Genomic DNA, 26,515 nt, shown 5'->3' on the forward strand with positions numbered 1-26,515 from the left:
GGGCTAGAGACACAGCAGTGGTGTGGTAACATCAAGGAATGCCAACTAAGTTATATCCTCTTAGGGCTAGAGACACAGCAGTGCTGTGGTAACATCAAGGGATGCCAAATAAGTAATATCCTCTTGGGGCTAGAGACACAGCAGTGCTGTGGTAACATCAAGGAATGCCAACTAAGTTATATCCTCTTAGGGCTAGAGACACAGCAGAGCTGTGGTAACATCAAGGGATGCCAACTAAGTTATATCCTCTTGGGGCTAGAGACACAGCAGTGCTGTGGTAACATCAAGGAATGCCAACTAAGTTATATCCTCTTGGAGCTAGAGACAGCAGAGCTGTGGTAACATCAAGGGATGCCAACTAAGTTATATCCTCTTAGGGCTAGAGACACAGCAGTGGTGTGGTAACATCAAGGAATGCCAAATAAGTTATATCCTCTTGGGGCTAGTGACAGCAGAGCTGTGGTAACATCAAGGGATGCCAACAAAGTTATATCCTCTTAGGGCTAGAGACACAGCAGTGCTGTGGTAACATCAAGGAATGCTAAATAAGTTATATCCTCTTGGGGCTAGTGACAGCAGAGCTGTGGTAACATCAAGGGATGCCAACTAAGTTATATCCTCTGAGGGCTGGAGACACAGCAGTGGTGTGGTAACATCAAGGAATGCCAAATAAGTAGTATATCCTCTTGGGCGTTATTCTGTCATCTGACTGCCAATTGTTTGTTTGAAACATTTTCTTTCTGAGCGGTGTACACGAGGTGTTGCTCGGGAAGGGACGTCCCTTACACTGCACTGACATGAGGTCAATGACTCAATCACCTGAAGGCCCCCGGAACTTCCTTTCAAGGTTACTGCCCTGAGGTCACTTTACGCCATTGACCAGAAAAAACGATGGACAACTCGTGATTAAGCCGCCGCTCAAACGGCACACAGAACAACAACCACTGTATACGTGTACCTATGGACAGTTAAAAGTAACATTTATTACAGTATAAAAAATACTGACACGCACGCAGGTACGCATATACACACAAACGCACGCACTCAAGCACGCACGCACGCTTGCGTCCGAAAAGTATAGGCGAAACATCTCAACTTATTTGCAATGGTACAATACTTTACCGTCATTTCGGCAGAATTGCCAAACTTTCCACAGTGAGAGATGACCAAAAGGATTACCTAAAGTAAAACGTCAGAAAAATTGCCGCAAAAAATAATCTTAGCAGTTATTTTCACCTCTAGCGAGTGATTATTTCCCGCTGAATAAGCTTTGATGTGGCGTGGGTGGTAACCGTTATACACCAATAAAACTATTCTGACACATACACACAATAACCACACACATTAACCACTCACCAGTTCCTCTTATCTTTAACTTAAACCCGGATGTGACATGTTTAATTCAAAATTCATGCGCAAAAATAGGTCGCCCATCTGATAAGCAAATGTATACAGTTCAAAAACTCATCACACAGGATAGAAAGGAAGAAAAATTTCGTTGACGCAACCTAACAGCAAGGTGGACGTGCCCTTTATTCGGGTTCCTTCTGGAAGGGGAAACTTGGGCTCATTAGACATAAGACAGGTTGCTTAAAAGTATTTTTGAGTTAGAAGAAGGGAATGTCGTGTTAACCCTCCTATCAAGAATAACAATTGCAGAAACTTAAAACTCTGAGTAGGTAACAACAGTAGCAGCAACTTAAAACTCGGAGTAGGTAACAACAGTAGTAGCAACTTAAAACTCTGAGTAGGTAACAACAGTAGCAGCAACTTAAAACTCGGAGTAGGTAACAACAGTAGCAGCAACTTAAAACTCGGAGTAGGTAACAACAGTAGCAGCAACTTAAAACTCGGAGTAGGTAACAACAGTAGCAGCAACTTTAAACTCGGAGTAGGCAACAACAGTAGCAGCAACTTTAAACTCAGAGTAGGTAACAATAGAGCTGAAAAATGTCGAATTCCTTTACAATGCAGATTGTAGATAAAGATAAATTTTCGCCGTCATTACGAATAGTGAGTAAAGCTGTGGTTTGTAGCAAAATGTAGTGCTGATAATGACTGACAAAACCTCCCCCGAAAGCGGCGTATGGCTGAGCTGCCTGAATGGCGGGGTAAAAAAAAAAACAGTCATACGCGTAAAAACCCACTCGTGCAAAAACATGAGTGAAGGTGGAAGTTTCAGCCTATGAACGAAGAAGAAGGCGAAGACTGACAATAATACACACATACAAACTGCAGCTGGGACTTTGAAATTGATGAAAAAATCGTAAATTAGCTTAAGATAAGAATATCATTCCATTCTTTCCATACCATCGTGAAAAATGCAGTTACATGCCGAAATATTGATTAAAAAAAGTACCCAACCTGGTTACTGGTGTGTTTTCATTTTATTTAAGAATATCGAGTCTGATTTAGCGTCAAGGCAAAGCAACAATAACACGCGAAACGTGACGACAAGAACTAATCCCAATCTGTAGAATTATTTCAACGGCGTCTTGCTTGCAACAGGACAATTGCCCTGGAGCCAACTGCATGAGTCTGCTACAGTGCCTAAGATTATCATAGCAATTAAGCTTACGACCGCTCTGTGTAGGCAAATGATTCGACCGCTAAGCAAGTACTAGTCCATGCATACTGACTCCACCGGGTCTGCGTAAGACCGTAAGACCTTGCTGCGGGAGGGACTGTCATCAAATATCTATACTTAGCTGCTTTGTCCGCATTTTGTTCGGTTTCACACACGAAGGAAAACGCCACAATACCAGACAGCAATTTTAGCTTGATGTAAAAGTGTCATTCGCTACCCTGGTAGTCCATCTACCTTATCTGGTCAGTGCTTCAGGGCAGAGAGTCCGGGACGTCCCCCGGGACAAGATTTTTAACTTTTTAAAGGAGATGAATATTTCCTTTGAGATCTAAAGTAACAAGTGCGAACCTTCTCCTCTTTACTGTGATAGAACTAAATACAAATAGTTTCAAACACGGAGACCACCATGTCAGCTGAGAAGGGAAACAAAATTGAACAGGTCCCGAATAGCCGAATAGGTTGGTTTAAACTGTTTTATTCAACGTTTGTGCATTATTTACAAAAAACGCATATTGAGTAAACAACAACAAGCATAATGCTTATGGTGTTTACAGTTTTCTAGAAAATTACATATAGATGGCGGCTATTGTACAGTTTAAATGAAAAGCAAGCAAACATGAAAGGAAAATTGAATGAAAATTGTACATCAAAACAAAAATCCGTTTAAGAATACATATATAATATTTATGGTGTTAGCGAGTAAGAGATAGGGAGGGTGAGAGGGAGGGAGAGAGGGAGAGAGGGAGAGAGGGAGAGAGAGAGAGAGAGAGAAAGAGAGAGAGAGAGAGAGAGTGAGAGAGAGAGAGAGACTTTCTTCTTTCTTTATTTGGTGTTTAACGTCGTTTTCAACCACGAAGGTTATATGAATAGGTTGAAGGGACATCACAAAGCAACAGCCAACCAATCAACCTCATCGGTTAGGCTCAATTTAAACCTTAAATATCTATAACTAAGCCTCCCTATCCGCATTCCTGGTGATTAAGACAAAGCCTTCAATTTTCCTGCTGCCTATTCCCACAGAAATGGTTGAGGAACGAAAGAGGAAAAGGTCGTTTCGACTAAATGTCAAGAAAGACGTAACAGGCCTAAACTGACTCGCTTGAAAAGAGGGTAAAGAAAATCCTTCAAACAGTAATAAGGTTGAATATTCCTACAGCTGACATGTTGACAGGAGACACGAACCGTGACTTACACATGCCACAACATTCTTACATGTTTCCAATGTAGTGTCCGATTCTCGAACTCCTGGTAGCAAAGATCACAAACAGTATAATACGGTCCTTGTGTTCGCCTCTTGAAAAGCCCGTTCAAACGACAAAAGAAAAATCAGCTAAAAATGACTTACTTCAGCCACAACATTCTTACATGTTCCAATGTAATGGCGAATTCTCGAACCCCTATTACAAAAGACATCATACAGTAATGAGGATAATACCATCGTGTGTAACAAGTTCCTTGTGTTGGCCTTTTAAAATGAAAGACTTTGCGTTTGAAAGACATCCAAACAAAGCCTTCTCGGTCCGGGTTACTTTTACGTTCTTAAACAGCATCAACAGCTTATACACTATATAACATAGAATCACGTTTTATTGGCAGCATCTTACAGAGACGACTGGCCGGAGGAGCAAGCATGGCGGGGAGAGGGGGTTGGGGGGAGGGGGGTCAGTCGTCGGTCGCAGCTATCAATGGACATGAAAAAAAGGGACCCCAAATTCCGTACCGGCAAAGACAAATTACCAAAACTTTAGGAGGACGTAAAACATCCTTAGTTACAGCCAGTCTAACAAAAGCCCTGTCGACTAACCCGATAAGACGTGTCAGCTTTGAGCAGTTTGGTAGAGCAGTTTGGTAGAGCAATGAAAAATTAAGGATTCTTTTTCAAGCCACTTATAATGCAACCTAAGTCTTAACCTAAACTGCAGTCTTAACAGAAGAAGGGGCACCAGATAGATACATTAAAAAAAAGCTTTATTACATACACGTTTCTTTTTGAAGTCACGAGAGTTCGATTTGTTTGTTTGTTTGTTTGCTTAACGCCCTGCCGACCACGAAGGGCCATATCAGGGCGGTGCTGCTTTGACATTTAACGTGCGCCACACACAAGACAGAAGTCGCAGCACAGGCTTCATGTCTCACCCAGTCACATTATTCTGACACCGGACCAACCAGTCCTAGCACTAACCCCATAATGCCAGACGCCAGGCGGAGCAGCCACTTGATTGCCAATTTTAAAGTCTTAGGTATGACCCGGCCGGGGTTCGAACCCACGACCTCCCGATCACGGGGCGGACGCCTTACCACTAGGCACCGTGCCGGTCGAGAGTTCGATTGTATTCTGCCCATTCACTGATAACGCGTCAAATTAAAACAGAAATAACTTTCCTAAAGCTAATATGTATCGTTATCTTTATATCAAGTAGGAAGATATTTTTGAGTCTACACACGCACACACGCACGCACACACACACACACACACACACACACACACACACACACACACACACACACACACACACACAAATTAACTGATAACGCATCAAATCAAAATAAAAAGAACTTTCCTAAAGCAGAAAAATGTATCGTTATCTTTATGTCAAGTAGCAAGACATTTTCGAGCACACACACTCAAACACACACCCTCACCCCCCCCCCCCCCCCCCCCCCCCCCCAACACTTGAAAACACACACACACACACCCTCACCCCCCAACAAAACATACACACACACACAGCCACACGCACACACACCCTCACCCCCCCCCCCCCCCAACAAAACACACACACACTCACATACACACCACACACACGCACACGCACACACACACACACACACACACACCTTCTCGCCGTTCGTCCCGGGTCGTACCAAGTAAGATGTCACTGTTTGCAGAGCGCACAAGGCTGACATTTATCGACGTACCTGCGAGCTGTCGGGGACAAGTTTTACTGTGCGCGCCGAGTGCCCCACGCCGGTACAGATTTCTCCGTTCACCGGCAAGTATGGAGTTTTGGATGCAAGGAATGCGAACTCTTTATGTCTACCCCATCAATTACACCCCATCTTTGCTGGTCTCCTTGGCATAATATCATGCGTGTAAAACAGAACAGCTACATTGGAACCCCCCTTTTTAATAACCGGGGGGAGGGGGGGGAGTCCTCCCTATTTAAGACCTGATTTTCTCATATTTTCTGTTCTTAAACTGCACATTCACCTCCGTTTTATGACTCCCTCCTTTATAAGACCTGATTTTCTAACATTCGTCGAGGTGTTAAAAGGGGGGTTCTATTGTATGTAATGTCATGGTATGTATCTGCTACACTCAATCTGGTGACACCCATCAATTCTAACCTCATGCCTTGAGGAGTTTTCCTCAATGTTGAATTAAAAGTTCACACCTTCCTTGTTTGGGTGTGATCCGTGGCTCCAACATCGTTTCAATGCTCATTTAACTTTTCTTCTTGAACCTACCTACACACAACGCCGGAGGGACGCCTACACTATTGGGCCACGCGAATATAACTGAACAGAAACCAAAAAAATATTGACATTTCACATGACACAAACTGCGCTTGGACTATGTAACTTTCAACATTTTCTGTTAGAAATTGAAAGCTTGAAAAGCTCAAAACAGTACTGAGATTATTTTCTCTTTCGTGTAGGCATTACATCCTAAGACGTACAATACAATCGGGATCCTGCCAACACAGGTGTTTTGGTGGCTGACGGTAAACGACCTGGTAATGTCATTGACACTGACATCCCCCTGAGCGAATGTCTGTCCAGGTAAGCAGTTTCACAACGGCGATAGCTTTCAGCGAGGCAGCATCGACCTATCTCAAATAAACTCTGATCAGTGTTAAATTCACTCAAAAAAGTTCAGGTGGTGTCTTGTCTACTTAAACGGGACATAAACAGCTGACAATCATTTATCCCAAATGCTCGCGGCCATACAAAACTGCTCACAGACATTCAAACATCCAAAAGTGATTACAGGCATTCAAAAATTCTCACGGAGACACGGACATTCAAAAGCGTTCATATACATTCAGCATAGCTCACGGACATTTGAAAGTGTTTACGGATTTCAAACTCACCCCACAAAGTCAAAAGACAAAATGTGTCCAGGTAAGCACAGCAACCACCGTGATCAATATCCCAGGTGTTTGCGTGTCAACATTCGCCCCCTCAAGGTCAACCCCCAACTTTTTGCCAGGTAAGTGCCCAGCGTAACCGTCATGTATAATCAATAATCGTCGTGAGGCTCAATCTCCACACTTCACCCCACAAGGTCACACCAATGACACTGATGTGTCTGGTAACAGAGTGAGGCGAGTGATTGCTGTCGTGACGTAATGACAAGTCACAGATTACGTCACAACTCCAACCTAGAGGGGTTACAGGCACGTGGCGCTCGTTTTGAGACGGTCAGTGAGCACGGTGTGTCAACTGATTCCGTTCATCCACCGGATGTTTCCGTTCATCCGTTCATACAGCCTTATTTTCGTCACTTGCTTGGGGAAAAACGTTGCGGTAAGTCGTGTGGGCAGCGCGCTTGTGTGATATTGAAAGAATAAGGTAGCGAAATGGTTGGGCTATGTGTACGATAAGTACCAAGGTGCTAGTAATCCTAATGATAACACACGCGGGCCGAACGTGACAAAATTGCCTGATTTTTTAACATTTTCTTGTTTTTCTCGCTCTGTTATCGAATCTGACCCCTGATTTGCACATGATCAGCAAAACCACTGCCTGTTACGACATTTCGCTGGAACAAAAGTTTATAGAAACCCATGGCTTTTGTACAATCACTTGTCTTTTGAAAACATGCAGATTCCGTTCATACACCATGTTTCCGTTCGTACAAAAGTGCATGTTTCCGTTCATACGAAAAGCGTTTCCGTTCATACACATTCGTTAGATCAGAGTGAAACAGTCCCCCACTACAAGTTCTGTGTATTCCAATCGTCTTCAAATAGCACAAAGTACGAATGCGTGTGATATTGGACCTATGTGAACCATAAGGTGTACTTTCCTTATCTGCTCTGCCATCCCACTGTTTGCGTGTCTGTGGTTGCAAAACTGCGCCCTGATAAATAAGCTGGGGGGAGGGGGTGCTTCTTTAAGCATTTGTCACAAAAAGTCAGACATGCACGGTAAAGGCCCCAGAAATTACAATAGTGTTCAGAGTCTCCAGGGACAGAAGGGTCGAGGGGGTGGGTGTACGGGGTTACAGATTCAATCGTGTAAATACTGAATCAATTAGCTCCCTGTACAAAGCAAATGGATCCTGACCAGTCAAGCATACAGAATTTGACACGATTATTTGCAGTAGTCTATGAGTCAGTTCTTTTGGTTTGCACTCAATTTATTCAGCAAAGGTTTCTCGTGTCTGATATTTCTCTGTTGACTCATTCGATCGTCAAAACACGACGTCCATATTATTATTTTTGTTGCTTTAATCTTATTTCATCACTATAGACGAGCTCTCGTTATGGGCAGAATATACCGGCGCAGTTTCAGCGGCACAGACGACGCACGGCCTATTATTTATGCCGCGATAGGGATTATGACGAGTACTCGGCCTGTTTTCCTTTCATGCAGTTCCTATGGGATAAGCTGCAGTGCGTCGTCGGTCCTGCTGAAGTTACATAGCGGTGAGCGGAGCCCCTTACGAAAGGAGGGCAGACGGTAGACATGTAAAGTTATCATAACAGATGTGATTGAAGAGGGGACGGAAGATTGTCTACAGCAGTTATAATGATGACCCAGCATTTTCACACTGTGTGGGATATGTCATATCTCAAGCCCATTTGGTGAAACACATTTCTTCACATAACTATACTCAGCCCTTGTGAGTAAAATAAAACAAGTCGCGTAAGGCGAAATTACTACATTTAGTCAAGCTGTGGAACTCACAGAATGAAACTGCACGCACTGCATTTTTTCACAATGACCGTAGTCCGCCGCTTGTACAAAAACGGAGTGAAACTGACGAGCCTGTTCAGCGCGGTAGTGGTTTCGCTGTGCTGCATAGCACGCTTTCTGTACCTCTCTTCGTTTTAACTTTCTGAGCGTGTATTTAATCCAAACATATCATATCTATATGTTTTTGGAATCAGGAGCCGACAAGGAATAAGATGAAATTGTTTTTAAATCGATTTCGGAAATTTAATTTTGATCATAATTTTTATATTTTTAATTTTCAGAGATTGTTTTTAATCCAAATATAACATATTTATATGTTTTTGGAATCAGGAAATGATGTAGAATAAGATGAACGTAAATTTGGATCGTTTTATATAAAAAAATTATTACAATTTTCAGATTTTTAATGACCAAAGTCATTAATTAATTTTTAAGCCACCAAGCTGAAATGCAATACCGAAGTCCGGCCTTCGTCGAAGATTGCTTTTCCAAAATGTCAATCAATTTGATTGAAAAATGAGGGTGTGACAGTGCCGCCTCAACTTTTACAAAAAGCCGGATATGACGTCATCAAAAGTATTTATCGAAAAAAAGAAAAAAACGTCCGGGGATATCATTCCTAGGAACTCTCATGTCAAATTTCATAAAGATCGGTTCAGTAGTTTGGTCTGAATCGCTCTACACACACACACGCATACATACAAACACGCCCACACACACACACACACACACACACACACACATACACCACGACCCTCGTCTCGATTCCCCCTCTATGTTAAAACATTTAGTCAAAACTTGACTAAATGTAAAAAGGCCCCTTTATATACCTTATCTCTGTTTTCATCTAATATAAAGAGTATTGCATACATATATATCGTTGAACAAACAGTAATTGCATTTTTTTCCCGAAGCCCATTGATTCACCAATTATGTCCCATGTTTTCCTGTAATGTGTTATATCCCACAAGAAATCAATCAATGTCACAACATAAGAACTCAAACTTTGTATAGCCAAGGAACATTCATTAAAAAAAAAAAAAAATCAAAACTTGACTAAATGTAACAAGTCGCGTAAGGCGAAAATACAACATTTAGTCAAGTAGCTGTCGAACTCACAGAATGAAACAGAACGCAATGCAATTTTTCAGCAAGACCGTATACTCGTAGCATCGTCAGTCCACCGCTCATGGCAAAGGCAGTGACATTGACAAGAAGAGCGGGGTAGTACTTGCGCTGAGAAGGATAGCACACTTTTCTGTACCTATCTTCGTTTTAACTTTCTGAGCGTGTTTTTAATCCAAACATATCATATCTATATGTTTTTGGAATCAGGAACCGACAAGGAATAAGATGAAGGTGTTTTTAAATTGATTTCGACAATTTAATTTTGATAATAATTTTTATATTTTTAATTTTCAGAGCTTGTTTTTAATCCAAATATAACATATTTATATGTTTTTGTAATCAGAAAATGATGGAGAATAAGATGAACGTAAATTTGGATCGTTTTATGAAAAAAAATTTTTTTTTACAAGTTTCAGATTTTTAATGACCAAAGTCATTAATTAATTTTTAAGCCACCAAGCTGAAATGCAATACCGAAGTCCGGGCTTCGTCGAAGATTACTTGACCAAAATTTCAACCAATTTGGTTGAAAAATGAGAGCGTGACAGTGCCGCCTCAACTTTCACGAAAAGCCGGATATGACGTCATCAAAGACATTTATCAAAAAAACGAAAAAAACGTTCGGGGATATCAATCCCAGGAACTCTCATGGAAAATTTCATAAAGATCGGTCCAGTAGTTTGGTCTGAATCGCTCTACACACACGCACACACACACACACACACACACACACACACACACACACACACACATACACCACGACCCTCGTTTCGATTCCCCCTCTATGTTAATACATTTAGTCAAAACTTGACTAAATGTAAAAAAAGTGGTCAATAATTGGAAAAATCATTTCACTCACAGAAAATGAGTGCTCAAAAATAAGTTGCAAAAACATTTCCTGTGGACGTTATCAAAGTTTGTTTGCTGGTGTGTGTGTGTGTGGGTGTGTGCGTGCGTGCGTGTGTGCGTGCGTTTTTATAAATGAAAAAATATTTAACATCAAAATGTAACTTCTTGTTAACAATGACAACTTTCTCCTTTTAACAATGCAAGTTTTTGACAACATAATCTGAGCCGTAACCCTGCCCTTTCTGTGGCTGTGGACTGACACAAAACAGACACAATCCCACAACTAAGTCCACAAAACAGACACAATCCCACAACTAAGTCCACAAAACAGACACAATCCCACAACTAACCGCAGCCTAAATTATGCATCTGAGCCCAGGTCCTATTTGAGGAGGTTTTAATACCCGCGTGCACACAGACACAAATTCCAGCAAAGCTTGCAGTCGGCACGAAGAGTTATACAGTGGGACCCCCCATTTAATTCTTTTCTTTATTTGGTGTTTAACGTCGTTTTCAACCACGAAGGTTATATCGCGACGGGGAAAGGGGGGGGATGGGATAGAGCCACTTGTCAATTGTTCACAAAAGCACTAATCAAAAATTTGCTTTCTTTCTTTCTTTATTTGGTGTTTTACGTCATTTTCAACCACGAAGGTTATATCGCGACGGGGAAAGGGGGGGGATGGGATAGAGCCACTTGTTAATTGTTTCTTGTTCACACAAGCACTAATCAAAACGCAGAACGCAGAAGAAGAAGACTAATCAAAAAATTGCTCCAGGGGCTTGCAACGTAGTACAATATATGACCTTACTGGGAGAATGCAAGTTTCCAGTACAAAGGACTTAACATTTCTTACATACTGCTTGACTAAAATCTTTACAAACATTGACTATATTCTATACAAGAAACACTTCACAAGGGTAAAAGAAGAAACAGAATCCGTTAGTCGCCTCTTACGACATGCTGGGGAGCATCGGGAAAATTCTTCCCCCTAACCCGTTTAAGACATCTTCCTTTTAAGATGTTACTTTTGAGTTCATAACCTCTGCAAATTTACCTCCATTCTTGGAATCCAAAAACAGATAAGACTGCTAACGTTCCAAACTTCAGAATTTTAAAAAAAAACAAGAATGGTAAGTTATAGGAGCGTTCAATTTATGACAAAGCGAAACATTACAACCATGGTACTTCGACCAAATGGTCTTTAGACTGGACAGACAAACACTTATATCTCACCTATAAATGGTCTTTAGACTGGACAGACACTTATATCTCACCTATAAATGGTCTTTAGACTGGACACAGACAAACAAACACATGATCTCTCACCTACAAATGATATTAAAAGTGGATAGACATGAGACAGACAAACACTTATATTCTCCATACTAGGACTCTTTCCTTTTTACTCAAAGACCTGGAAGTCTTATTAATTTAGGGGTTCCACTGTCGCAGGACAGGACAAAGCGCGACTAAGCCAGGCAGACAGGCAACGGTATGATCATAAGTCCCGGTCCTCAATCCTGTCTGTCTGCATATTTCCTGCCCCATCGTCTCGACAACTGGCCTGACAATCAAAACAACGGCGCTCTTGGTGCTTTTCTCCAGTCGAGGAATGTTTCATCCGCTGCAGCTCTCACCTATAAATAGGCCACGGTGTATGTGTGTCAATCTCACGACCAACGCTCCGGGAAAAGATCGTCAAGTTGACTGCAAACTCGACACAAAAGGGCGACAAAACACTCCACGATTGAAGCGCCTATCTCAATGTATTCACTGTCATGCTGGCTTTTTTGTTGCCCCGAATTGAATTCCTCGACGGTTTCTGTCTTCTTTTTTTTCGCCCTTCCCTGAACGTCCAATGAAAAGAAAAAATGTTGAGTATGCAAAGTCTTTATACTGTCGGTTTCCGACGGAAGTCGTTTGTCCCTTGTCTTGTTCCAGACTGTTTGTCAGTCAGTTAATGTGACCTCAATATCAAAAGAAACATGTGTGTCAAAATGCTTAGCATCTTTCTATTTTGTAGTTAGTTTTCTTGGCGTGTGTGTGTGTGTGTGTGTGTTTTTTAGTTGACTGTTTTCCCCTTTCCTTGTATGTTCATGTGCTATTTATGGGGGTAATGTGAGCATTTCAACCCAGATTTTATTTTCCTCAAGCAAATCATCCTTCAAACTAAACATGTCTGTCCAAAGGAGAAGAGTTCCATGTATTCGCCCAACTCGTCATGTTTTCTTGGTGTATTCATAATTTCATGGCACAGTAATTCCAAGAAATGATTATTATCTGGTCTGACTGTGAATGTAGAGAATGTGTGATACTGCACATAACAGCTACCGGCACGGGTGGCCTAGTGGTAAGGCGTCCGCCCCGTGATCGGGAGGTCGTGGGTTCGAACCCCGGCCGGGTCATACCTAAGACTTTAAAATTGGCAATCTAGTGGCTGCTCCGCCGGGCGTCTGGCATTATGGGGTTAGTGCTAGGACTGGTTGGTCCGGTGTCAGAATAATGTGACTGGGTGAGACATGAAGCCTGTGCTGCGACTTCTGTCTTGTGTGTGGCGCACGTTATATATCAAAGCAGCACCGCCCTGATATGGCCCTTCGTGGTCGGCTGGGCGTTAAGCAAACAAAAAACAAAAAAACAAAAAAAACATAACAGCTCTGTCAAAGAAAGGGAAAGGATGCGAACATAAAGCAACAGTTGGCGTGGGACATCGGTTTCCGTAACTATCTCATTGTCACATTTTCTCCTGCGACTACTGCTACTGGGTAGTCGAAATACTAGCTTTTAGAATAAAAAAAAAATAAAAGACAAAATAAAATAAGCTAAAAAGGCAACTTAGTAATGTCCAAGAAAGTGTCTCAAATTCAAGGAAGCTGTTGCAAGGTTCCAACCTGTGCAGACGGAGAGAACCGAGACAGTGAGTTAACGCTGCGGCACAATCGTGGTGAAAAGTGATCAATCATTTTCACATTCAAATTTGGTTTATTCTGAGCACTTTATGTTCATGGTCAAGGGACATAACTACATTGTCTGCTACTGAAGGAGAGAGTTAATTTCGGACACTGTTCTGGAATCTTACAAAACCGAATTTCATGAGTTACCAAACTCTCCATGCGGAGTACAAGAAATAGGCCACTACAAGACGGTGTGTACGAAAACCAGTGTAAAGCGTCAATGAATTGATAGCTAATCAAAATGAGTTAAGTATAAACATAACAAATGAATTGATAATGTCGCCGCTGGGACAGTGAATGTGAAAATAGGCAGAACGACTGAATGGTTGAACGACAGTGTCACAGCAAGTCAGCTATAGATGCAAAGTCTTTATTGGGACAGTTCAAAATATTGTGCCAAGTCTGTCAGTGTGTGTGTGTGTGTGTGTGTGTGTGTGTGTGTGTGTGTGTGTGTGTGTGTGTGTGAATTTGCGTGATAGAGAGATAGTGTGTGTGTGTGTGTGTCTGTATCTCTCTCTCTCTCTCTCTCTCTCTCTCTCTCTCTCTCTCTCTCTCTCTCTCTCTCTCTCTCTCTCTCTCTCTCTCTCCAATTGATAGTTCACGGCTCTGCAGCAAAACATTAAGCACAACCTGCCTGACGACTGTCTCACCACTAAAATTAATCCTGTGGCGGCCGGATGACTAGAAACAACGCCCCGCTTTCCCTGCATCCAGCCCCAAGGGGATTTAGATTGTCAACAACAAAATTGTGAAAAAATAAACACTAACAGACTAATTCTCTGGGGTGGCAAAATCTACTTTGCCATATTTTTCATGTGAACAACTGCCGTATAACCATAAACTTTTTTTTATCCAAATATCTAGATCCCTGTGACTGACTGACTTGTTTTTCACAACAGCTACAGCATTCTAGGTTTAGGTTTAGTTTCGTTTTGTTTATTTTAACTTTTTCAATATTTTTTTCTGCACTTTTTGGGGTTTGCTTTTTTCCCCCCTGTTTTTATCCTTAGATGTAGACTACCTTTATCTGACGTGTAAGTGTTATTTTCACAGCTTCAGTCTTTTTCTGAAGTGTTACGGTCAGTGTTACTTTTTACAACACCAGTTGTTATCAGTCTGTCACTTCACAATAGGCCTACACGATACTTGACTACTGCGCCCACTCGAGCGCTGCTGTCGTCACCTCTCCTTGTGAGTGCTACTTCCGCCCCTATCAATTCAATGGATGTCATACTTGTTGGCGGTCTGGCGCTCTCACTTATTTGGCGTTCAAAGTAAAAAGTCAGCCAGAAGCCGTCAAGAATGTCGACACACACATGGCTCCGTGCACAAGACAATCAAAGGCAAGACTGACAGCGACTGATACTATCGCGGACTGATTGGAATGCACCGGAGCATTCCTGTACCTTGAATAACATGGGGTGGAAATATAATGGACGTCCATAAAATCTTGTGAGGACATACATGCATACAAACACAACCATAACGGCCGAAAGTAGTGACAAAAGTTTGCTTCCGTTATAGCGTTAAAACTGATTGTACTTAAAACAAAAATGTACATGTAGTGCGAGTTGGTTGTCTGGCATTGTATTGTTTCCTTTTTTTATCATTTTAATCAAACGTTATCTTTGCTGATTTATGTGAACAATATCACATTTTTTAAGGTCGGGGGGGATATTAGCCACAGTGTAAAAACTAAATTGACGTGGAGAATTAACACTAAACACCCAGCTTGCAAAATCAATGAAAAGAAACACCGTCGGCTATAATTATTAAACTTGCATAATGATAATGACCTAAAGCAAATTTTTAACCTCCGAACACGGGGGAAGATCCAACGGTTGAACCCTCGGACTCAGGGTCTCAGAGTCTACATACAAATCGTCTAAGTGACACATTCGGGCTCAATGTCAATAAATTATCGTAATCAGTCTATCCAACACGGATAACCTATCATATTCAGGAACGCCAATAGTGCTAATCAGTAACAACAACGGATTGAATAAATCCTATTTTTCTGTGCATACAAAAACCCGCAGAAACATCGTGCATAAAACAACAAAGAACCCGGATGTAAAGACAAGTGTCTATAACAATAGCCCGTGAAGACCAGGAAGATTTCGGCAGGTGCAGTTTGTTGTTGTTGACAGATTGCAACTAGATCTAAGGCACTATGACTCAATTCACCGGTGTAACACGAGAAAATTACTCCCACGAGATTTTTACTCCGGAGTAAACATTTCGCACGAAAAAGTTACTCCCTTTACGAAAAAAGCACTCCCCCATTGCACGAGAAAATTACTCCCCAAGACAGATGAGTTCCGAGTAAACATTTCGTACAAAAATGTTACTCCCCTGACGAATAAAAAACGAATAAATTACTTCACCCCAACACGAGCAATTTAACTTCCCATGCCAGGTGTACGAAATGTTTACTCTCTTGACCCCTGTTAGTCTTGGTGGTGGAAGGGGTGGAAGGAGGGTAGCGCGACATTCGTGTGCGCGAGGTCACTTATTGGCATTATGCCTTCGCCAGCATCCCATTTTTGCGTACGAGATTTTTACTGGAAGTAAAAAAAATGGGGAGTAAAAATTTCGTGGAGGGAATAATTTTTTCGTGCCTTGGGGAGTTCTTTTCTCGTACGAAAAGTGTATTCGGAGTAAGAATTTCGTACGAAATATGTACTCCGGAGTAAATTTTTCGTGGAGTTAATATTTCGTGTTACACCGGCAACAGAGCCGCGCAGTAAAACATCACTTTCAGAGCAAATTGTTTTCAGACGCATCATTCTTCTGCATTGGGGCAGGTCTAAATATTCATGTATGGAATTACCAGTGTGAGATTAAGCGCGTCGGATCGGACGGGAGGAGAGGGTGTGTGTGGGGGGGGGGGGGGGGGGGGGGGGGGGGGCTGTTGCTGAAAGAGTTAGGGGTCAAAAACTTGAACCTTACGAATACGAATTCATTTTAAAAGCTGCAGGAAATCGTACAAGTACACACACAACCACCACAAACAGAATAAGAGAAAAAAAGTAACCAATTATATATACGTTGACATCTGTAAATATATATATAAATATATGTAACCGAGTGCCGTAACACTAAGATCACCTCGGAAGGCGAAGTGCAATCAAACAGGATTGAAAATGTTAGGGCTAATTTCTTAGCCCTATAAAAACTGTTATGCAAACCCGAAGGTTTCCATGAACATACAGACAATCGGAAACCACCAGACCCCATCACAAACAGAATTCCACAATCAACCGGTGTTGACTTAAAGGCCAACAACTCGGGTGCAGAGTCTGCTGTGAAAGGAGCGGTAGCCTCCCCTGTCACAATCGCCCCCGTTTGAATGAACTTCGTCCCTAAGTTCAGAACCGGGGGACCACTGTCCATCCCAAATTCGCAGAATGGGAACAGCACGAAAATGTTCAGTGGTCATATTATGCCATTACCTGAACATATCATGCCGAGTCCCATCCTGCTCGCAGCACCAGATTTAACCGAGTGCCGAAACACTACGATCACCTCGGGAGACAAAGTGCAATCAAACAGGATTGAAAATGTTAGGGATAATTTCTTAGCCCTATAAAAACTATTATGCAAAACCCGAAGGTTTCCATGAACATACAGACAATCGGAAACCACCAGACCCCATCACAAACAGAATTCCACAATCAACCGGTGTTGACTTAAAGGCCAACAACTCGGGTGCAGAGTCTGCTGTGAAAGGAGCGGTAGCCTCCCCTGTCACATATATATAAGTTGCTTTGGCAACTTTTCTTTTGACGATCTCTGTAAATTTACCTCTTATAAAATTTAAAACTCCCTCCGTTTAAAGACCTGATTTTCTCAGATTTGTGGCGGTCTTAAAGGGGAGTTCCACTGTACATTGTACACCAAACTCCAGGGCAAAGTGAACTGTGAGAGTGCAGTGAGTGATTCACACCCTAGCCATGTCCACTACCCCTCCCACCCACCTGCCTGCCTATCAGTGTCCACGCTTGAACTTTCCCTCCACACAATGACACCACACAGTATAGCCCTATCTCTCTACCAGCGAAAACCTGAGAGGTTGTAGGCACTAATTGGGCCCCCCTTTTCAAGACACCTCCTCCCTCCACCCGTTCAAGACCCTAGTTTTCCAGGTGTGGGTTTTTTCCCCGTCTTCTTCTTCTTCTTCTTCTCGATCACACTATTTGTGTGTTTTTCCCCGTCAATAACGACTGTAAAATAAATGTAGAACCTCCATTTCACTTTCATTTTTCAAGATTCCGTCCATTTTATAACCTGATTTTCTGAAATTTGTTTAGGTCTTACTAGGAGGGGTCCACTGTAGGCTTACCTGTGCCCCCAATGGGTCTAAGGGCACAAGACCTAATTACTAGTTTTCCAATTGTGTTTTCAATAATGTCTGTAATTTATGTAGTACCTCCTCTCTCCACCCGTTCAAGACCCTAGTTTTCCAGGTGTGGTTTTCCCCCCGTCAATAACGAATGTAAAAATTAATGTAGAACCTCCATTTCACTTTCATTTTTCAAGAGTCCGTCCATTTTATGACCTGATTTTCTGAAATTTGTTAGGTCTTAGTAGGGGGGTCCACTGTAGAGTAATCTGACATGTACCCCCAATGGGGGGGTCCACTGTATAGTAATCTGACATGTACCCTCAAAGGGGGGGTCCACTGTAGAGTAATCTGACATGTACCCTCAATGGGGGGGTCCACTGTAGAGTAATCTGACATGTACCCCCAATGGGGGGGTCCACTGTAGAGTAATCTGACTTGTACCCCCAATGGGGGGGGGGGGTCCACTGTAGAGTAATCTGACATGTACTCCCAATGGGGGGGTCCACTGTAGAGTAATGATCACTAATCTGACATGTACTCCCAATGGGGGGGGTCCACTGTAGAGTAATCTGACATGTACCCCCAAAGGGGGGGTCCACTGTAGAGTAATCTGACATGTACCCCCAAAGGGGGGTCCACTGTAGAGTAATCTGACATGTACCCCCAAAGGGGGGGTCCACTGTAGAGTAATCTGACATGTACCCCCAATGGGGGGGTCCACTGCAGAGTAATCTGACATGTACCCTCAATGGCGGGTCCACTGTAGAGTAATCTGACATGTACCCCCAATGGGGGGGGGTCTACTGTAGAGTAATCTGACATGTACCCCCAATGGGGGGGGTCTACTGTAGAGTAATCTGACATGTACCCTCAATGGGGGGGTCCACTGTAGAGTAATCTGACATGTACTCCCAATGGGGGGTCCACTGTAGAGTAATCTGACATGTACCCCCAATGGGGGGTCCACTGTAGAGTAATCTGACATGTACCCCCAATGGGGGGTCCACTGTAGAGTAATCTGACATGTACCCCCAATGGGGGGTCCACTGTAGAGTAATCTGACATGTACCCTCAATGGGGGGGTCCACTGTAGAGTAATCTGACATGTACCCCCAATGGGGGGGTCCACTGTAGAGTAATCTGACATGTACCCCCAATGGGGGGGTCCACTGTAGAGTAATCTGACATGTACCCCCAATGGGGGGTCCACTGTAGAGTAATCTGACATGTACTCCCAATGGGGGGGTCCACTGTAGAGTAATCTGACATGTACCCCCAATGGGGGGTCCACTGTAGAGTAATCTGACATGTACCCCCAATGGGGGGTCCACTGTAGAGTAATCTGACATGTACCCCCAATGGGGGGGTCCACTGTAGAGTAATCTGACATGTACCCCCAATGGGGGGTCCACTGTTGAGTAATCTGACATGTACCCCCAATTGGGGGGTCCACTGTAGAGTAATCTGACATGTACCCCCAATGGGGGGTCCACTGTAGAGTAATCTGACATGTACCCCCAATGGGGGGTCCACTGTAGAGTAATCTGACATGTACCCCCAATGGGGGGTCCACTGTAGAGTAATCTGACATGTACTCCCAATGGGGGGTCCACTGTAGAGTAATCTGACATGTACTCCCAATGGGGGGGTCCACTGTAGAGTAATCTGACATGTACCCCCAATTCAGTGCATTTTATAACCTAATTTTCTCTGAGTATTGTTTCTGTCTTTCCCCCGAAATCGGCGTATGCTGCCTGAATGTGAAAACGGTCATACACATAAAAATCCACTCATGCTAAAAACATGTGTGAACGTGGGAGTCTAAGCCCATGAACGAAGAAGAAGTTTCTGTCTTAGGAGGGGGGGGGGGGGGGGTCCGCTGTAGACTTACCTGTGCCCCCAATGGGTCTAAGGGCACAAGAGGTAAGTACATGTCCTGCTGTATGTGCCATTGCGGCCCCCACTGTGTACACATACTGCTTAGTGTCCACTTTTACCGCTATCAATGCAAGCGTCCTCCCACACTCTGGTCTCAACAGCCCCACTTCACAAAGCTCTTCATAAATCAAGAGTATTATGCTTATCTTTGTGAGTGTTGCAACGATAACACAACAGAATGTCTATGGCTCAAAATAACAGCTTGTAATACCATAAAGGTGTCAGCTTTCAAAATGTGTTAGCTTTGTTGATGATACCTTAAAAATTTGTGTCTAAAAAAAAGCAATTGTATGATGTAATTATTATATGGATTTTTGTGTGTTTTGGTTAAACAGTTCAAAAGACACTTTCTGATAGTGTTTTGCGAACTGTTACAAAAAAGTCCAATAACAAATTTTATAAGTAAAAAGTTTATGTTTGTGATAGACTGGGAATCGAGACGGGGTGAGGGTGTTGGTTTTGGGGCACAACTTGTGTGCTATCCCAACATGTCACGTCCCGTGTCGAAGACAATTTTCCATTTTAATGTATTCATTTTTGTTGTTATTGTTATTGTTTTTCTGTGTGTGCATGTACGTCTGTCTGTGTAGAAGATGATACAGAACACACCAGTGGTACTCAACGCATTAATATACAGTGGTACTCAACGCATTAATATACAGTGGTACTCAACGCATTAATATACAGTGGAACCCCCCTTTTAAGCCCTCCAAAAATCTGGTCTTAAAAGGAGGGAGTCTTAAAATGGGGGTACATTTAGGGCGGGGATGTAGCTCAGTCGGTAGCGCGCTGGATTTGTATCCAGTTGGCCGCTGTCAGCGTGAGTTCGTCCCCACGTTCGGCGAGAGATTTATTTCTCAGAGTCAACTTTGTGTGCAGACTCGCCTCGGTGTCCAAACACCCCCCGTGTGTACACGCAAGCACAAGACCAAGTGCGCACGAAAAAGATCCTGTAATCCATGTCAGAGATCGGTGGGTTATAGAAACACGAAAATACCCAGCATGCTTCCTCCGAAAACGGCGTATGGCTGCCTAAATGGCGGGGTAAAAAACGGTCATACACGTAAAATTCCACTCGTGCACAAAACACGAGTGTACATGGGAGTTTCAGCCCACGAACGCAGAAGAAGAAGAAGAAGGGGGTACATTTACAGTGGATATAAACAGAAAATGTCAAAAAGCAAGGTCTTAAATGGGAGAAAATCTTAAATTGGAGAGTCTAAATGGGAGAAAATCTTAAATTGGAGAGTCTTGAAAGAGGAGTTCTTCTTCTTTTTCTTCAGCGTTCCAGATTGTTCTGGTTACGTGTGAGCTCGTTTGCCCATTTCGGTTCCCCACACTATACTCTGAGAGCATAGTCAGCTCACTCCGCTTTCGTTGAGTAGGCATGCTGGGTATTTTCGTGTTTCCATAACCCACCGAACTCCGACATGGATTACAGGATCTTTTCCGTGCGCACTTGGTCTTGTGCTTGCGTGTACACACGAAGGGGGTTAAGTCACAAGCAGGTCTGCACATAAGTTGACCTGGGAGATCGGAAAAATCTCCACTCTTAACCCACCAGGCGGCAGCGACCGGGATTCGAACTCACGACCTCCCAATTAGGAGGCCGACGTCTTACCACCACGCCACTGCGCCCGTCGAAAGGGGAGTTCAACTGTAAAAGTAACAGTCATGTACAGTACTCACCTCGAATGCCTGATGCGAGTGTCCGTGATGCAGGTGGGAGTGGGAGTGAGAATGGGAGTGTGGGTGTGGGTGGGAGTGAGGGGTTCCAGTACTCTCGTTGAGCGTGGTGTTTTTCTTTGTCTCGTGGTGGTTCGTTGTATCGTCATCATCGTCGTCATCATCCAATGAATCACCAGTACTCTGCAAATTATTATACACACATTGTCAACAACAACAAACAAGTCACGTAAGGCGAAATTACTACATTTAGTCAAGCTGTGGAACTCATAGAATGAAACTGAACGTAGTCCGCCGCTAGTGCAAAAGGCAGTGAAAGTGACGAGCCTGTTTGGCGCGGTTGCGCTGTGCTTCATAGCACGCTTTACTGTACCTCTCTTTGTTTTAACTTTCTGAGCGTGTTTTTAATCCAAACATATATCTATATGTTTTTGGAATCAGGAACCGACAAGGAATAAGATGAAATAGTTTTTAAAACGATTTCGGAAATTTAATTTTAATCATAATTTTTATATTTTTAATTTTCAGAGCTTGTTTTTAATCCAAATTTAACATATTTATATGTTTTTGGAATCAAAACATGATGAAGAATAAAATAAAAGTAATTTTGGATCGTTTTATAAAAAAATAATTTTAATTACAATTTTCAGATTTTTAATGACCAAAGTCATCAATTCATTTATAAGCCTCCATGCTGAAATGCAATACCGAAGTCCGGCCTTCGTCGAAGATTGCTTGTTGTGTGGCAGTGCCGCCTCAACTTTTACAAAAAGCCGGATATGACGTCATAAAATACATTTATCAAAAAAATGAAAAAAATGTCTGGGGATATCATACCCAGGAACTCTCATGTCAAATTTCATAAAGATCGGTCCAGTAGTTTACTCTGAATCGCTCTACACACACACACACATACCCCACGACCCTCGTCTCGATTCCCCCTCTATGTTGAAACATTTAGTCAAAACTTGACTAAATGTAAAAAGTACATTTTCAAATGTCATTACTTGTCATTACCAACCTGAAGGGTCAGCGACAGGCTGACCAAAATTTCATGAAGAATTAACCAAAGGTGGTTTCTGTACTTTTTTTTTTTTTATATATATATACATTGTCAAAGTTATGAAGAAAATTTACATTAACTTTTAGTTACAGACTCCATGCAAAAATAACTGTTATGTAGAAGTAGAACTAGAAGCAAAAGAACACCCTACAGAATTAGCATTGAATCAGTAAACTGAATCTGTTTCAGAGAACTATCTACAGTTTGTCTGATTTAAAGCCATGCGCGGAAAAAAGACAACAAACAATCTGTTAAAAAAAAGTCTCTCTAGTTTGAACAATCAAAAATGTTTAGTTATCGATGGAAAATACCAGGTGCCATTATGATTTATATGCATTTTAGCCACATCCCTGCACAAATTGTTTCGCATCAAACGACACAAGTCATCATCACTCCTACATACATAAAATTATTAACATTGAGGTGCACAAAGTTTAAGACATCCTCTCTTTGCATTTAGTCAGGCCAAAAAAAAAATAGGTGTGGTTACGGAAACATAGCCAAAAAAAATAGGGTAGGAAGGTAGGCAATCACTTTTTTTTTTAAACTTTTTTTTCTAATGTGTACACATTAAACCTACTTGAGAGGGAAATAAGTGTGCGACTCGGGCGATTTTGCTTTCATTGCGTTTTCTGCACTCGGGTTTTTTTGTTTTTGTTTTTTTGACAAATGTAATAAAAAGTTATAGGGTCGGCCCCTAAAAATAGGGTAGGTCGGGTTACCGTAACCACACCTATTTTTTTTTAGGCCTCAGCTTTTCCATCACAATCAAACTGTAACCCCTATCTTCCAAGTCAGAAGGGGGCAAGACAGAAGGGACAAAACGGAGTATAAAATGCTTGCTGTGTAAAATACAAATCTTAAAGTCTACTGTCTGACTGTTACATCCCTAGTCCATTGTCCCCACTGACTGAATTAGGCCAAGAAAAAAAATTCAAGATTTCCCATTCCCCAACAGACCCAGTTTTCCTCCCAGTTATTGAGACCCTTCAAAAAAACTACAATGATAAAACTTGATTTTGCAGACTTAACCAAGAAAGTAACTCTTCTAGAAAAGTTAGGCCAAAAAAAAAATAGTCTGTTTACGGTAACCCGACCGACCCTATTTTCTTCGCGCGACCCTAGACTTTTTTTTGGCATTTGGGGGGAAAAAAAATTGTTTTTTTTCTCAAAATAACGTAAAAATATGGGTTTTTTGGGAAAAAAAAAATAAATAAAAAATCCCGACCTACCGACCCTATTTTTGGGGCCTATGTTACCGTAAACAGACCTTTTTTTTTTTTGGCCTTACCAACCTACTGATCCTTGTTGTTTTTATTGCCATTCCATCAGAAACAAACTTTTTTTTTTTTGGGGGGGGGGGGCGGGAGGTGCATGATTTAAAAGCTGTACTGTACAGTGTGACAGAAGGCTTTGTGCTTGGAGCGAGTGTCAGGCAGTGTTATGACTGTACTTGTAAGACTTCTCAGTAATGGTGGTACTGGTACTCTTTTAGCTGCACACACCACACAAAGTGGTATAGTATAGTACTGCACAGGTCTGGGCCAGTTCATTTCTATGCCCTTGACTGACTGTGCTGACAACTGATTGTACCAGTTCTGACATCTAACTTTACTTTCAAATTGAACACACATGATTTTATTGTGTGAGAATGTTAGGTGACGGAGTGATTGAGTTTGTGTTACTGTTTGTCGATTTCTTACGTGAGCCTTGAAGGCTTCGCCTCTTGTTTCTTTCTTGTGTCTGTGACGAGCTGTTTAAAAGGAGTAACACCAACATTCCACGACGACGTCGATACATTTCATATCTTCCAGTGTGCGACATCACTTCAGTTTCAGTTCCACATACATGATACAGGGAGTGAGCTAAAAGATTTTGTTACTCATAAAAATCATTAAATATTATAATAAAATCATTTCTGCATAATATGTGCATTTAGCCTTCTTCTTTTGTCTATCTACTCTTACAGCAAAGCTACACTGAACAGTGAACTAATAACTTGACAATGACAGAGAACCCAATCAAAGTGGAAACCAGTGGTGTAAAGCCAAAGGGCATGCAACTGATTCAAGTCAGTGGCTGTTCAGCGTTCTCGCCACAACATGCTAACTGGTCCCTACCGCTGAAGCTGTACAAACATGTACAGCGATCGATACCGAGTCAATGGAAAGGATTTGACACACCACTAAGTGTTTGATCTCGAGCTTTGTCGAGAGAGGATGTAATACGGAGTTGACATCGGTTCTGTCCCTTGGCAGAGACGAGACTGAAAATTCCGATCACTTACCTCCGTGGAGGGCAGATGGACGACGCCAGTGCTTCGTCTCTTCTCTCTCAGCTTTCTTTTGTCTTTGGGCAGTTTGCCTTTGTGCATGTGGTTGGGACGGCTGCGCTGTTTATCCTTGATCCGAGCGGCTGCCGATCTGGTGGGCGACTCATGGTCAGCGCCTGCATGCCCTGCACCGTCACCGGTGTCGCCGTTTTGGTGATCACGCTCTCGCCCGTCACGGTCGTGGGAATCGCCCCCTCCCTCCCTCTCCCCGCTCCGATGAGGCATGGCTCGACCCCGATGGGTTCGAATCCGATTCCTGCGAGCCATGGTGTCGAAATCGTCCATGTCCAAGCTCTCCTGACTGACAGAACTGGACGCCATGGTTGTCTATAGAACTCCCAGTCTTCACTCTCTCGATAACACAACACACACACTGTAAGCACTCAGCGACTCTCTGTCACAGCGCGGCTGGCGGAAATCCCACGGCGGTAATTAAGAATGCGCGAAGCTGCGGGTCAGACGAACGGCATTGTTAATGAGCAGCGCGACCTCTGAGTGTCTAGCAGCTGTCGCGACGCGAGGGCCGGTGGTGGTGGCCAGCTGAGAGTTGGAATCGACGGCAGGGGCCGAGCGCCATTCAGATTGCTTCGTGATGTATGGCGATACACATTACAACTTCACAGGCCTCGTTCTGGCCGCCTACCTTAGGTGACATCAGCATTACGTCATCGCTGAGTGTTTCAAATATTTCCGTGCCGTCAAGCAAGATCTCTCTCTCTCTCTCTCTCTCTCTCTCTGACTGACTGATTTGAAATGATGTTCCCCCGCCGCGACGCTCGGTCTTCCTTTTTAGGGCTAAGTTGGCAGGTGGTTGGGTGTCACGGGGTTCAGCTAACTGTCGCTGGCAATGATTTATGCACAGAACGTTATTTGACAGCGCACTGAAAATTCGCTTTGCCCTTTACCGGCGTCTTGGGGACTGACTCGCATGCAAGTTTCGTTTTGCGGCGAATGAATTGAACCAACAAAACGGATGCTCACCACTCAAACCAGCATCTTCAAGTAGGCCTAACCAGGGTGACCCGAGTGGGAGCTATTCTTTCCTCCCTTTTTTTTTAGACCTCCGTAAACTTCGTTTGTTCGACGGCTTCTGTTTTAGCAGTTTTGGTTGCGACCCACAGGCGCCTGATTGTTCACGGTTGAGTCAACTTCGAGCACAGATAGACTGATCATCCAGTCAGTATTTCAGGCTCTGCTCTCAGATCAGCGTCATTCTTATTCAGTCTGTTGATAAATTACGTCGTCATTTGTGTCTCGAGTCACGGTTGCTGGGTTTTTGTTTCGTTTCTTAGTTTTTTTGAGTGAATATTATATTATTGAAACATCGCAGTCAGTGTGTACGCAGTGACGTCACTATCAGTGATCGTCGATTTTGCGGAGTCAGTCTTGTCCGTTGGTATCACAGGCATATGAACCATGTCATCGGATTGGGAAGGGAGTTGAGCCGGCTTTCAATACACTGAATATTTGGCCTGGTGCGTGGCCGGTAAATTTACAGTTTTATCTCAAATTCTGTTCCGAGTGATGAATTTGCACCGCAACACACTGGTAGACTGTCCCGGTGAGGTCAGCTTCAGTATCGCTTCGGCCATTGACCACGCCGCCATAGTTCCGACGGCCGAATCCGGTGGCGGACATCATTTTTACAAAAAAAGTTTTTGTCTGGCGCCTGCTGCTTTCGGTCACGACACTCAAATTGAG

General features: G+C 42.9%; 1 protein-coding gene across 2 annotated transcripts in view; it reads right to left on the reverse strand.

The window, feature by feature from the left end:
- Positions 1-25,518, reverse strand: part of LOC138961811 (lateral signaling target protein 2 homolog) — a 51,576-nt gene extending 26,058 nt beyond the window's left edge. Inside the window, exons 1-2 of one of the 2 annotated variants that reach the window (XM_070333484.1) lie at positions 24,770-25,518; positions 21,423-21,602 (exon numbers count right to left, since the gene is read on the reverse strand). In XM_070333484.1, the coding sequence (XP_070189585.1) occupies positions 21,423-21,602; positions 24,770-25,135 (546 nt within the window). In that variant the 5' untranslated portion in view covers positions 25,136-25,518. The remainder of the gene's footprint in view (positions 1-21,422; positions 21,603-24,769) is intronic. The other variant, XM_070333483.1, reaches the window with a different exon arrangement.
- Between the last annotated feature and the right edge of the window lie 997 nt (positions 25,519-26,515).

Source organism: Littorina saxatilis, linkage group LG3 (assembly GCF_037325665.1).
Source record: "Littorina saxatilis isolate snail1 linkage group LG3, US_GU_Lsax_2.0, whole genome shotgun sequence".
Lineage (NCBI taxonomy): Eukaryota > Metazoa > Mollusca > Gastropoda > Littorinimorpha > Littorinidae > Littorina > Littorina saxatilis.